The following is a 14,896-nucleotide window of genomic DNA, read 5'->3' on the forward strand; positions in this document are numbered from 1 at the left end:
CCATCTCAGGACACACATAGTAGAAGTAAATTGAAATTTGACTTTAAAACCATTTGTACACAAAGTCACTATAAATATTTATCTGTGGATTGTTATCATCTGTGAAGGCAGCATTACAAAAGATGGTATTTATGGCTAAAGTCACAGCAAAGCTGGCAATTATACCCTGTTTACACCCCATTTCATAAAGCCTTTTACGTACAAAGCACTAGCCTCGCATTTGCTACAAAAAGGGGGAACATAACTCAGTATTCAGGTTTATCTCCTGATTTCCCCCTTTGCCCACTAGAATGTCACACAGCATTTTCCACATCATAAACTCTTGGTTTATTTCACCAAAGGTTATGAATACAAAAGGAAGTGGAGACTGAAACAGAGCTTCAAAAGCCAGCTTCATCAGATGTCCTTTCTGCCTGGGTGTGTAGACAGCTGGTCAGAGGAAGGTGTTAAGTCCAACATGGGCCTACACCTTTGCAAGCACAAGAGCTTTCCCTACTCAAACACAAGAGTTTTCACCTTGTCGGCTATAGTGGGTTTACGTTGAGAACATGGTGTAAGAGTTGTTTTCTGAAGAGTATTGGAAATAATGCAATTAAACTACTAGCCTTTGGCTATAAATGCTACGGACTCCCATGGAAAACACAGTCACCATATACCAATAAAATTCATAAACAGTCTTTTACAATTTGTAAATGCATAGTTTGTTGCAACAATAATACAGGCTATTCAAACCTTTTTTACGTATGTAAAAAAGAAGAGCGTTATAATTGTACGTGTTGTGCAATCAAAGCTCCAAGCAGCTGAGTAGCTGGAGGTAACAGGCAACGCCACACTCCTCTTGGTCCCCTTATTCAGAAGAGGGGAAAGAAGAAAGAGCAGGGTACTTCTAAGGCATTTGACACAAACAAAAGAAATATTTACACAAAAGCAACCAGACCACATGGCTTGGTGACACCTACAAAGATGTACTCCTGTGAGTTTAAGACCAAGTGACACAGCTGTCCAATGAGTAATCACAGCGGGGTTTCTTACAACAGACCAAAGCTTATTTATACAAGTGGAACTTATTTTCTCACACTTTTAAAGGAATGTGAACTTACATAAGGACAATTTACACTACCAAGGGAATTCTAATTAGAAAAACCTCCCCTGTGCTAACAAAAAAGCCCTGCAATGTGTTTTATTGTCTCTTGGTAAAGTAAGTGGAATAGACAAATTTAATTACTGCTAATGCAAAATACTTTTAAAAACAGCTCTACAAATGAAAGTTCTGTGACTTTTCCATTTGTTTTTTGTTTAGTGGCCATCACATCTGAATTTTATCTTAGCAGCACTAAACTAGGCTCAACTATGAGATTCAGCAGTGAAGCTTAACTTAGCATCAAAAATACCTTAAGTTTGGTCAGAAAACTTCAGTTACGTTAGGTAACTGAAATAGTTCAAAAGAACAGGAGGGATGAAATCTAATAAGAAGCAAAACCAGTTGTTGAATGTAAAGCAGATCCGGTATTTGATTCATATGCTTCAATCACATAAGCCAAAAGAAAAAAAAAAAAAAAAGTTTCTTTCCCCTCACACTTTCCTACACTGCTCATGGAAACATTCACCTCCTGGAGTCACTCGTATGTTTAGTTCCATATGGTGTCAATACAGCCATCCACATTTCATGAGTAAAGCAGCATGACCTCCAGACGAGGCAATTGAACAGAATTAGCCACAGCTAATTGAAAGTCTTCCTGTTTACTTTAAAGTCCTTATCTCGATCTGCTTTGGAAATGTAATAGAAAATTAATACGACTAATATAGAAGATACCAGAGTGACAAGAGATTAAAAACAAATGTGCGAAGTCCCTCAGCACTTTTCAAGCTTTTAGAAAGTTCTCATGATTTATGCTTTGTCCATAAAAGTTTGTCACTGCAGGTAAGTTTTCCACACATGGCATTTCACTACGTGCTAGTAAGTTTCATAAACCCGTGTCACCGAACCAAACTTGGCGAGGTCCAGCCCTAGTAAAGTTGTTTAAACCAAAACCATCAGTGAACGAAGCCCAAGAGCTGCACAAATAAAACCTAGGCCAGCATGAAAGTTTGGTTTTTATTTCCTGACTCAGAAATCGATTTCACTTGGCGATTTTTGCACGTTCCTAGAGAAAGTCATTACAACAACTTTCCTCACCCCCCTCCTTCACGGGGGCCAAGGCGAGCGCCGCCGGCCGGGCGCGGAGGGCTCGGGCTGGCCGGAGCTCGCTGACAGCCGCCCCCCTCCTGCCCCCCCTCCATCCCTCTCCTCCCTCCCCACACTCGCCCCGCTCGGCCGCAAACCCGACATTTCCCTCCCCGACCCCCTGCCCTCCTCGGCCGCAGACCGAGGCACCCCGAGGGGCAGAAGATGGCGGACGTGCCCCCCCCCCCCAAGTACGGAGCCCCCCATACTCACAGCTGCACCGCCCCCCGCGGCAGCCGCTCGGGCACCCGGCTGAGCTCCAGGCGGCTGCAGGCGACGAGGTGCCCGGCGCAGCGGCAGGGCACGGGGCAGCGGGCGGCGGGGCTGCCCCCCAGCACCGGCGGCAGGAGGAGGAGGAGGAGGAGGAGGGCGGCGGGCGCGGCGCGGTGCCGGCGGGGCATGGCGGGCTCGGAGCCGCTGCCCGCGCTGCTCCCGTCCGTCGAGCAGCCCGGCTGACACAGAGCCTCTCAGCGCGGGTGCATGCCCCGGAGCCGCCGCCGAGGGAGGTGAAGGCGGTGAGGGTAGAGAGGAGGAAGAAAAAAGAAGAAGAAGAAAAAAAAAAAAAAGTGAAGGGAAGAAGGGGGGAGTGGGGGGCACGCAGCGCCGCCAGCCACTCGGCAAACTTTGCAGCGCCTCAGCCCGCCTCCGCCCGGCCGGGGGAGCCCCGAGCGCGGCGCGGCCCGCCCCGCCCGCAGCCCCCTCCCCCTGCCGTGTGACAGCAACAGCCCCGGGCCGCCCCCCGGCCTCGCCCCGGCTCGGGGCGGCGGGGGCAGGCGGGTCCCGCCGGGGGTGCCCGGGTCCCGCTTCCAGCCCCGGGAGGTGGCTGAGGGCCGGGCCTGGCAGCGCGGCGGGCCCCGGGGCCTGAGGGGGAGCGCGGCGAGGCCGTGCTGCGCCCGGGATTCCCAGCGAGCCCGCTCAGCGCCGGTCGGAGCGGTCCCGGAGCTGCTCCGGAGGCCCCGGCAGGTTCCCAGCCAAGGCTGGGGTCACTGGCATGTAAAAGGTGAGGTGAGGTTAACTCCTGCCTTCCGGGTCCTGCGCGGCTAGTCCAGACACAGTAATTAAGCCCATTATGTTCCCCACAGGATCCCAGCTCCAGAGGTTCAGGGAAGTAGGCAGGGCGTACAGATTCCACATCTCTGAGGTAATCTATGTAATTTAAGTAAATACCTATTGTTCCAGTTCCATATGGAAGCCCGGACCCTGTAGTGGATGCAGTTATTGGAGACGTCGCACGCTCCTGCTCAGCAGCAGCAGAGCATCAAACTGCGTGGACCCTGCACCTTGTGTCCCACCTGTACATACGCACATTGCACCTCAGAGATGGGAGATGGCCTAGGCATCGTGTCCTGCAGCACGGAGAGACCCTTACCTCCATTACCAAGATACATATGGCTGAAACTTTTTTGTTGTTCCCATAAGTACCCCAGGGAACAGGTTACATTACAGAAACAAAACTACATTTTATTTTAAGTCAGAAATCCCAAATTTGCAAACCAAGCAGGCATGCCATAACTAAGAACACTCACGTGCTGCTGTCAATGCAACTATTTCAGGTGCACAGGGTACACAGAGCGATGTGGTATTTTCTCAGCCTCTGATCAGTTGACCGCTGGTGGTCCTTAAGGAAATCGCTGCAGAAAAGCAAACAAACACTGCAGAAATAAACATTTTTGTACACGTAAAAGCAAACAAGCAAACAAATGAAACACAGGATAAAAACTAGTGTGTATTTGCAAGTTATTCTAATTTATTTCTTGTAAATTATAACTATCTTGGGAACATTGGTATGCCATAATCATTCTTTTTGCAGCCGTCTTCTTCCCTTCAAAGCCATTAGGTTGACATGAGATTAACAAAGCCTGTGAAACAGTGAGCTGTTCTGTATCCAGTAGGAAACAAGTGGACAGTGCCAAATTCAGATTTTCAAAACTATACATCATTAGCAATCTTCTGTTTCAAAAGTGCTAGCATTTGTTCTAGCTGTGCAGTTGTCTCACACCATTATACAGGAGACTTGAACATGTTGCATTCATTGTTTAGGCAAAATAGGCTGTATTTGCTAGTTCTGCAAAGTAGTCAAAATTCAAGATGATGATCCTTATGTTGCACCAGAGAATTATTGCACACCTTACTAAAATTAAAATTGATTTAAAGTAACCAAGCTCTGTACTACAGTTCCCGGAGTACACAGCAAAGTGCCTCTTACTTGGGAAAAGCGAGCTTGTCTTATCTTGAGTGTTGGCAAGGGCAGTGATTCACTGGTAAGTGGCAACAGAGTCATTAAACTGTCAGTTTTAACATACAAGGGTAAGAAAAAATACAAGCAAAGCATTCTGTACTTAGTTTATGATAGCAGTGAATAATATATCTGGTATATATGTGAAGTATGGAACAAGAAAAAATCTGAGAAAAAGCAGGGGAAAAAGTGAAAATACTGAAAAGGGCAAGAACTTTTGTTATTTTGAAAACCATTCATGCATTCATGGAATACTGTGCCCTTATAACACACAACCTAATGCATATTTAGTGCTAGTAATATATGAAGCTGTTTTAAATTAAGAAAGGTAAATCAATTCAGAAAATTAAGCCATTTGTCTTTGCAGCTTCTTTTCTCTGAATACTCAGAAAAGCATTTTAAAACTGATTATATTATGAATTCTGAAATGCCTGTATACCTTCAGAGCCCATGAGAGGAAGTCTTTCTTTCCACAGGGAGATTTGTTCTCTCCAGAAATCTCAGGGACCAATTCTGCAACTGATATGAACGCTGCAAGGGCTGGCAGCCCCCAAACCCAGGGGTCTCTTCATCATTAGTTTTAGTTGAGAGTGCAGTATGATTGTACATAAGCAAATACTAATGGGAGACTTCCCATTCTTCATGGGTTTGGCTGGGCTATATCTGCCCTAAGTAAGCTTCTATCAAAACGAAAAGTCTCACGTTCCCCCACCCTATTATCTCTACATGTAACAAGGCTTCTTAGCGACCCTTGTTTGTCATTGGCATTAGTGTAACTGCAAAGTCAATATGATGAAGAGAATGATTTGACTACAAACCCATCAAAAACAAAAACAATCACCCACCACCACCACCTTCCATTCTGAGCTGGAATAATTCCCTCTTCCAGTTTTCCATGTAACTGTACAGGGAAGCTTATCAGTCGTGATGGTTGTTTAGGCAAAGACGGGCCCTCTCCCGTCTTCAGGCAGCCAGAATATAGGTCTGCCTGAGGGGACAGTGCTGAAAAAGGGGAAGCATGGCTGCAGAGAAAAAATCTTGTAAAACTAGACCCTCAAGCTCTCTGTTTGGCTAATGAGATTTGTTTTCTCCACAAGACTACCAGTGTGGTAGCCTGAGTGAGTTGGGAGTGGAGGAAAGGAAGTTACACAGTGAACTGTAGACCGTTCATTGGGATGTTATGAGTGTTATGGGATGAGACTGATGGTGTCTTTTTCTTTCCTTGATTATTTTAAATCAGATAAACGAGCGTTTACAGATTCAAGTCCAAACGTGTTGTTTAAAAGATGCATTAACTTCAGGCAAAAGACACACCCATAAGCTAAGTATGATTTTTTTTACATATCATTAGCACATTGAAAATAAGCACTGCTTTCAAGTAACCTACCTCTACAAGAAGAATGCTTCAAATGGTTTAGCAGATGACTGAAAGTAAAACCAAACTAAGATCCTATACATTTTCTGTTATGTCTTAAAGTTAGAATGTCTTTTAGCAGTACTAGGAACTTTAACAATTTGATTAATCTAAATTCAATTTGTTTAGTCAGTTTTCAAAGGAGTCAAGCCACTTCAAGAGACATAGTTCTATTCAGTTATGTGAAGTTTAATTTGCAGAATTTATGTCAGAAGGTCAAAAGGAGTGAATGATTCCACTTCCACATCCACTAAATGATTGTGTTCATTAAGGACATCATAGTCTCCTTGTGTACTCCTTGATTACCAGGTAATCCAAAACTGTGTCTACTATTTGTTTCAGATATTCTACTTTTCATGGGTAAATAAAGTGAGTTAGGTAGTGTTCAGCAGCAAGAAGCAGAAGCAAAACAGAACATTACTTATGCTTTGACACATCTCAGTTCAGATAAAGTGAGATAGAAATCAGTGGCCCATCTATCCACCTTCCTATCCATAAATGCCCCTGCAGGAGTATTGGCAGAATTAGTGTCCCGTCTATTCATTCCTAAATCTTCCTAGTGACGTTTTATTTCTAGCTGAAGATGTTTATGACTGACTATTTGGGAGAAGGAAGTAAGAATTCATCCTCAGACCATCACCACTCTCTATTGCAGGTTCCCCTTACTTAACCCATTTAAAAAAAAAAAATAAATGAAACTGTAAAGCTAGTAAAACTTTTTCTAAAGCCACAGCTGGAAGGAGAGATTGACTGTTGAGATCGTTCTGCTTTGAAAAAAGAAAAGAGAAAAAAAAAGTAGAGCAGAACGCAGAACTTTTTTTTTTTTTTTTTTTTTTTTTTTTTTTTTGGTGAAGACTGCTTGTGTACATGAAATAGCTTGCAATAGGCAATAGAAGGTTTTGCCTCAGGCACCTGTCTGGAAGTTGCTAGAGAGTCCCACAAAGAGTCCCTCCCCTGTTGGAGCAGAAGACCTTTTTCACTTTTTCTCTTTGTGTATATAAACAAGAATCTCACCCCACATCATGTGATATTTTTCATGGAAATGTTTCTAAATACAGAGGTTTCCCACCCTCCTTTTCGTCTGCCAATTTGGTATAGGAATTGATATTACTTTTAGTTAATAATAGCATTAAAACTTTATGACCATTTATTTCAATTCCTGTGATTAACCATTGTAATTTCACTTGCATTTGCGGAAAAGCAATATACTGTTCTTAAATAATTTCCTAGCAATTGTGAATCTCCTACTAGTGCATCATAAGTCCACAGTGAATATCCCAAGGTGCATAAAGGAATTTATTTTTGGTAGTAATTAAACTTGACTTTATGTGATCCAACACTGAAACCATGAAAACCAAATTATGCATAATTTGAATGTACTGATTACAACCAGAAAAACCGTATGAACTCTTTCTGAAAACTTTGCCTAAGGCAGAAAATGTTCAACATTTATAGAATTCATCCAAACACTGTTTGCCTCCTTTACAAATAAACTTAAACATCCTAAGGCAATCCACATTAGTGACGATTGTTAATGTCTTCAAGTCATGTCCTGCATGGGGCTAAGTGGGAAGTTAAGTGCATGATTGGAAGGACAATTAAACAATCAACATCTACAATGATGTGACTTCAAAGGGGAAAAAAGAAGAGTTAGTTTTATGTCATTAAGGAGCACTCAAGTTGAAATGTTGTCAATTTGAATAAAAATAAGTAGAAGTAATTTCAGGATAGTGCTACTGTAGTAAAACACCTGCCAGGTCTGTTCTACTAGTTGTTTTAGTACGTTATTATTATTTTTTTTTAAATAATCTTTTAAAATAAATAATCGTTTTGTGGTAAGAAAGATCAAGAAGTGGCCAAAAGGGGAATCTGAAAGACATGCTCAGTCAAATGTAGCTGTGTCTCTCCAAGACACAACCACCTCCAGTTCTTCCCTCCTCCCCTCCTTGCAGTGTGTGTGTTACTGCAGCTGAAGCACTAACACATTCCCTTCTGCAGTGGAGATGGAAATGTCTGCCAGAGGGGAAGCGTGAATGTTTGAAGGCAGTATTTGTTTAAATTATCGTGGGCAGATATGGTACGCTTTTTGTCAGTGTTCTGAGGCCTCCAAAATTAAGTATGCACTGTGTTTAGATGTGTGACTCTCATTGAAGTCAGTGGCTATATGAATTTCACAGTGTGAAATCAGTGGGACTCAAGGCCTAAATCTTTGAAGAATTTAGGTTTAATTGACTGTTCCAGAGGGAATGAGCTGCAGCTGGGATTCATCTTGTGTAATTTTAGCAATTTAGAAGTTTGGTATCTATTCTAAAGCAGTTGTCTTGGCTCCTTCTGTAGTCAGCGGATAGAGGAAGACACCTCCAGAGAGTGATTACTACCTTTCTAAAATGAGCAATCAAGGCATTTCGAATGAATCAGCCTCTGGAGGTTTCTCTCCCTCTCCACTGCGTGGAAAGAGCCTTATGACTAGCTGAGATTAGATCCTGTATTTTTAGATGATTCCCACTGTATGCGTTTACACATACAAATAAAATAGCTAAATAGACTAATATGTATATATATTTCTTAAACCTTTTAAACTGTAGGTATCTTTAAGTGTCATTATAATAGTAACAAGCAAAATTTCTCGCGAATATGAATTGGTGTAGTTTTTAATTTTTTTATACCCATATAATAGTTTGCTTGTGGTCTGCTGGTGTAACAAGTTCTATTAAGGATTTATTAACATTAAATCAAATGAGATTTAGTAAAACTAAGGGGTAGTGCTATACTTCAGAGAAGTATCATCCGAATACAAAATGGGGACCCTGTGAAAAGGATCTAGTAGCGTATCACAAACTAAACAAGTATGTGTCAACAATGAAACATCACAGAAGGCATTTAGGATATATCAGTTGGAGTTTTCTATGTGAGGGAACTAAATAATGACAGTTGGACTGGTGAGGGCTGAGGTGAAGTATCATATCCCATTTGGGGTCAGATATAAGGGGAGGGGAGGAAAGGAGTGGAGTGGAGAGGGTTACAGAAAGCTGATAACAGGCTCAGGAGGACACGGTTTATAGCTCTCAAAAATGAATACCCAGTGTTGCAGCACAGCAAGTAGCACTTGAGATATTGCACAGCTATCCCGTTGCTATCATTGGGAAGCTGGTGAGTTATAGCAGACTGTGTGTCATCTGGCCTTGCTCCCCCCTTTCAGCTGTCTGCCGCCTGTTGCTTTCCCAATTATTATATAAAGCAAAATAAGCAAGCACTGACCTGGTAAGAAGTAGGCCAAGCAGACATTGCACCACTTACTCAGATGCTCAAGCAGTTACTTGCAATAGCCATGTTTACCAATAAAGTCTGACTTTGTGAGCCAGAGCATCAAAGAGCAGGCTGGGTCTGACAGCAGCAAATACTGCGTGCTGATCTGCACGGGCCAGGCGCCAGCTAGAGCCCAGCAGGAGCTGCAGAAAACACCAGCACTGTGCACCAGCTGGCCAGATTGGTGAACAACCTTCTGCAAAACTCTCTTTGTATTGATCTTCTTAGTATTAAATGGGGAGAAACTGCAAAGGATACCATTTTCATCACTTTGACACCTTTTATGAATCTTACACGAGCAAAACTTTGTGTGACCTCTTTGGCATCTCTCACATTAGGGCAACATGGTTTGAGAATCTTCTGAAACGCAGATGATACCTTCCAAATAGCCTTGCTATCTGTCAGCTTTCCAATCCTAGGTGCGCTGCACTGACTAATGGCCATGACACTTCTCTTGGCTTGGGCCCTCCATGACTTTCTCAGGTGGGTTTTCTTCCAGGACAAGCGAAGAGAACAGTTACCAAACATTTACACAAATGTTTTCTGTTGTGAATTTTTCCTTTGTTGTTTTCCATCCCGGGTCCGCAGCCTAGACAGCTCCTCTCACTCACTGTTCCCTTTCCTAGGCCTCTTTGTACTCTCTGATCTATCAAAGGAAATATTTCGGAGTGTGGAGAGTTGCACATGTTGAATCTCAGTCTTTTTCTGGTTATTTGCTGTCATTGCCAGACAAGAAACTTCTGGTTCAGGGACTGTCTGTGCAGTTTTGTCCTCTGTGGCTGTTGCTGCCTATGGAGAAGAACTAAATAGCCTAAAAGGGTGCAATGCTTTAGCAGTGTTACAAGCTAAATAGGTCAGTGTCTCACTGGGCTGTTCTTTTTGGACTGTACCTGACCTGAGCAGTAGAAAAAGCAACCTTATATAGAAAAAAAAAAAAACAGCATCCTACTACAACCTAGGTGGATAAGAAGACACAATATAGGTTTTTAGGTGCCTTTGCCAATGTGTGCCATGTCAAAATCAAAGTGATACTAACATCTGATCAGGCTGGGCATAAATCTGGCAACAGTGGTTAAGAAACCATGGCTTTGGCTTTCATTGAATTGCAGATACTCTATAATTGAGTTATCCTTTCAATGATTTATAAATCAAAAAATGTCTTCTTAAGCTTGGCTAAGTTAATTCTACAGTACAATTTTCCCATTTTTGTGAAACAAAAGCTAGAAAATAAACAGGAAGAGGCTTGCTGATCATTTTAAATGTAGGGAAAATTACATCTTATTTTAATCATAATGAAAAAAATCCACTGCACTATTATTTTTCATTCTGATTTTTTGTTGTTAGAAAAAGGCTGCTAATGATAAACACAAAATTACTTTCCTAGAATTTTGATAATTTCATACACACACTCCCTGAATACCACATGTGAGTAATATTTCAGTTATCCGACTGATGTCACTGAGATGGAATTAGACATGCTGAAATTTTCAGTGATGGATATTTCACTGCAGCTGTGAGCAATGTGTTCCTCAGAGACTAATTCTCCTGAGGCAATGTTAAACCCTTGGACTTCTATATTATTAGTAAAATAATACAACTTTAAAAATACTATCAAAAGAGATCTAGCCAAGAAACTTAGTCATGTGTATATTTCAGTTCGTATATAAATTAAACTCTTAAATTATAAATATGTGCTTTTTACCCATATATATGGCTATGTGTCATAAAAAATAAACCATAAATTATGTTAAAATGAAATCGACAAAAAAGGGTATTCAGAGGTATTCAGAGTTAAGACTAAACCCATAATCTCTTGCATGGCTTTTGAATGTATGTTGTTATTTTAAAAAATGGCAACAGTTAAAGATAAAGTGGTATGATTTTTTTTTTTTTTTTAAGCATAGCTGTCTGACTTTTTTTTTTTGTATTTTTTGTCTCTTAAACTTACTATAATGCTTTCCAAATTTCCAAATACTTCATTCTCTAATTTATTTTCTTAAACATTTTTTTAAATGAATTATATGTATCTACTTAATTTTAAAATGCATTATAGAAGCTCACATGAATGAATAATTCTATATTACCGACTACTTTGCAAATGCAAACAACCCTTTTTTGCTGTCGTTATTTAATGGCACACGCTGATCTCCAGAGCTGTCTGAGTTCCAGACTCTTGTAAAAAGCCCTGATTCAGAAAAGCATTTGCGCATGTATTTAAGAATAAGTCTTGGATACAAAACTGAAAGCCTGTTGGGATGGATGGTGAGCATGCCTCCTTACCGGAACTCTTTCATGAACTAGGATCTAAGTATGCAGATTTCTGGTGGAATAGACCTGACTACAGTCAACAGGAAAATGATCGTAGCTGCAGCTGTTCAGTAAGCATGGGAAGTCTGAAGCTGTCTCCAGCACCTCTTCTTCAGCAAATTGCACATCTGATACACCAGAGGACTTTTCTAGATCCATGGACAACTTTTCAAGTTGGGAGGATGGGGGAATGCTGTGCAAAGAGTATCCCTGTGAGCAGTTCCTCATAACCGTTTTCTCAAGCAGTTGTGGCTGCAGATTTTCCCATTCAGTGCCACTACCTGCTCAGACCTGCCCCTGCTACCCTTTCCACAGCGTGAGCACAGCTGCCTGTGGTGCCTTGCAGGAAGCTAGATATTACCTTTTTTTTTTTTTTTCTGAAGTTATTTTTAACCTGGCTTTGTTCATTCATGTAGCTTGTCATGCAGCCCCACAAAAAGTGCCAGGTGTCGTGATATGTAACAGGGAGCCAGTAGCAAGAGGTCCTGACTGTACCTTAGGCTGTTGTTACTGCTGAAAACAGCATATGAAATCAACTGTAGCCTGAAGAATCTGATTTATTATAGTGGTAAATCCAGGTTTTGGGCACCGAGTCTGAGATAAGAAACAGCATAGTCCTTTTAACCTACAAACTTCACTCTGCTTCTTAAATGCATTCAATTTCTTTCCATTAGTATCATTGCCCTTGAAAAGGTGCTGGCTCAGATATTGTCCCCCTCCATTGGTTTAACTTTGTGCTGGATCACATATGATCTATCCATAGCTCACACAAATCTAGCATAACATCCTAAAGATAGCATTAAACTGTATATTGTTCAGTTTTGCAGAACACAATTACATGGTCACACCTGATCTGGCTCCATTGTGCACTCCAGAAATGCAGAGGTCGGGTATTACTGATCATGAAACCAGAATTACAAGAAAAACAACCTCATTTTCATAAGCCTGATAGACATTCATATTGCCAGCAAAAAATGTATAGAGGCTCAAAAATTGCAAAATAGTTGAAAAGAGTCCAGACAACGTACATCAGTGCTTGTACTGTAAGTTCTTCTTCCATTTCTAGTGTTGCAGAAGCTTGTCTAAGCCACAAAGTTTGCATGTATGCTACAGTTCTCTAATGCACATTTTTAATCTTGCTTTCTTGACTTGAAGTTAAAGCTCAGACCCCCATTTGTATGTTATACCTGTAAATTCATATATAAACACACATTTATACACATACACAAATATGTTTTATATGTACTTTAACTTTCTCCACACATGATCAGACATATTTAACTTCATATGCTGCATATGTTTTTGTTAGAAGAAGGAGCACAGTCAGTTCCCAGCACAGGTAGTGCAGCCTTCAGCTGAGACTCTATAGCAGCCTGAGGCTCAACAGCCTGGCAGGAAAACCTGCAAATCCTGCTGCATCCCACAGGTTTCTGTGACTGATAGAAGCACCATCTCTGCTGGGGCGTTAGAAGTTCCCAAAGAAGTAACCTTTGCTTCACTCTTTCAAACTCACTAAATTGTTACACAACTGAATTTTCAGTCTTTTTGATGCTAAACTTGAAATATGTTATTGCCATACACAGACCAAATGAGCTTCAAATAAAGGGTATAACACTGAAACTAATGGGAGTTTTATTACCTGGCTTTAAAGAGGCTGTCATTTCTCCCCAAGGTTGCTAAACTGTCAGCTTTTATAAATTTTGTTCTAAAACAATGTTTATATAAAGTCCAAGTTTGTAGGTAAGGGAGCTAGTGAGAATTATGCTGTTGTATCCCATAGTTAACAGTACAGTGATATCTCATCGTATCTAGCAGTGACCTTAAAAACAGTCCTACTGCTGCCATGGATTCGGTGAATTGTTCTGTATTTGGTCCATTCTGGGAACAAAGTAGAACAGTCAATACATATGTGCCATGAAATCTGATTTTTTTTGTTTTGTTTTGTAATTGATCTGTCACAGCAGCTGGAAACTTCAGAAAAGAACAACAAAGGGACTGGAGACACCAGAGAGAAACGTCCTGTAGGATGTCAAGGCTTATATTTATTGTTCTCATTGGTGATCTCAAAGAATGGACAAAAATGATAGGACAGCAAATAATAAATGCAGCCTGGAGATATTAGAAACAGAGACGAGAGGTAATTTCAGGCTCTGTTCTGCAAACAGTTATGCACATGCTTAATTTTAGAAGTGTGAATGATGTTTTAATTCCAAAGGCAGGCTTCTGGGTTTGTTTTCAGAAGAAAATTAATCTAAATAGCCAAATCGATATAAATAGGGAATTGTATCCTGAAATGTAGATTGCAGTAAAGGAGAATAATTGGAAGGCAGGAAAGTTAACACAAAAGTAGGTGTAAAAGCGAAAGATCCAGTAAGCATATTTCTGAGCTTACCAGGAAGCACAGACAAAAGACTCAGTCCTGGTTCACCCAGAACATTTGACATTTTCTTCTTGGTAAATACTTGCAAAGATGTGGATGGGAGTGGCCTGCTACTTAAAAGTTTAGAAGTCTTTACAAGTGATTATGTTTCCTTGTAAAGAAGCAGTAGAATATTCCTACATTACATTGAATAATAATTATAACTGGTCTTTTAAAAGAAATAATCATCTACTATTTATTTGCTTTTTGAGGTTACCTTTTCCTGGGAGATCAGAAGTAGCTTTCAGAAGCCATTTACAATGCATAGCACTAATTAGAGCTCGAAAGAGCAGGCCTATTATCACTTACTTTCTCAAAGTGCCAAGTAATTTGAGATGCTGAATGCCCTCAGTAACTAGTTGTTTAGGTCCATTATTGAGCTGGTGGAGTTAAGAGGATCCAAGTGCAAATACAAAGCAGTCCTCATGATGTGTAGAATAACTGTGGATGGAGTCGGAGACGATCAGCTACCTGGCAAGGCTTCAAGTCAGCGGGATACTTGTTGCCTACTCCTGGGAGAAAAAGAAATCCCCAGAATAAAGCATCAGCTAGGCAGTAAAGATAAACAGAAAATATGTTACTAAACACTTTGTCCTTTCTGAAAATAATTATATTTGTACACTTAATGCACTTCAGGTATTAATCACTATTGATTTTTCAAATAGCATTGTCATATACCAGCAAGTAAAGACATTTCATTTACTTGGAAAGGCTTACTCACGGGTAGTCATTATTTAAAAGCTGATTAATCAGCATATTAAAGGGTTCTAATCCTTATAGAAAGCCCTTTGGTAATTACTTTTTCAGCCCATCACTGACAGCTTTGCTTCACACGAAAAAGCGTTTAGTCTGCTGAAAAGTTTGCACCTTTTGGGCATCAGCTGAAAGAGGCCATAAAGATGTTAAAGATGTTAGCTGAACAAAGGAGAGACTCGATGTGAAGTCTAAAGCAGTTTATTGTGTTAAAAAATGTAATTTAACAATTCAATT

The 14,896-nt window shown here is 40.9% G+C and overlaps 1 protein-coding gene and 1 long non-coding RNA gene across 2 annotated transcripts in view; one reads left to right on the plus strand and one right to left on the minus strand.

The window, feature by feature from the left end:
- Positions 1-2,779, minus strand: part of LRIG3 (leucine rich repeats and immunoglobulin like domains 3) — a 43,353-nt gene extending 40,574 nt beyond the window's left edge. Inside the window, exon 1 of the mRNA XM_027456645.3 lies at positions 2,438-2,779. Coding sequence (XP_027312446.3) covers positions 2,438-2,625 — 188 coding nt within the window. The 5' untranslated portion in view covers positions 2,626-2,779. The remainder of the gene's footprint in view (positions 1-2,437) is intronic.
- A 306-nt stretch (positions 2,780-3,085) lies between these two features.
- Positions 3,086-12,433, plus strand: LOC140001806 (uncharacterized). Its single transcript, XR_011807331.1, has 5 exons — positions 3,086-3,224; positions 3,307-3,365; positions 5,701-5,785; positions 6,004-6,183; positions 11,482-12,433. It is a non-coding gene; the product is annotated as an uncharacterized lncRNA (long non-coding RNA).
- Positions 12,434-14,896: the final 2,463 nt, after the last annotated feature.

Source organism: Anas platyrhynchos, chromosome 1 (assembly GCF_047663525.1).
Source record: "Anas platyrhynchos isolate ZD024472 breed Pekin duck chromosome 1, IASCAAS_PekinDuck_T2T, whole genome shotgun sequence".
NCBI lineage: Eukaryota > Metazoa > Chordata > Aves > Anseriformes > Anatidae > Anas > Anas platyrhynchos.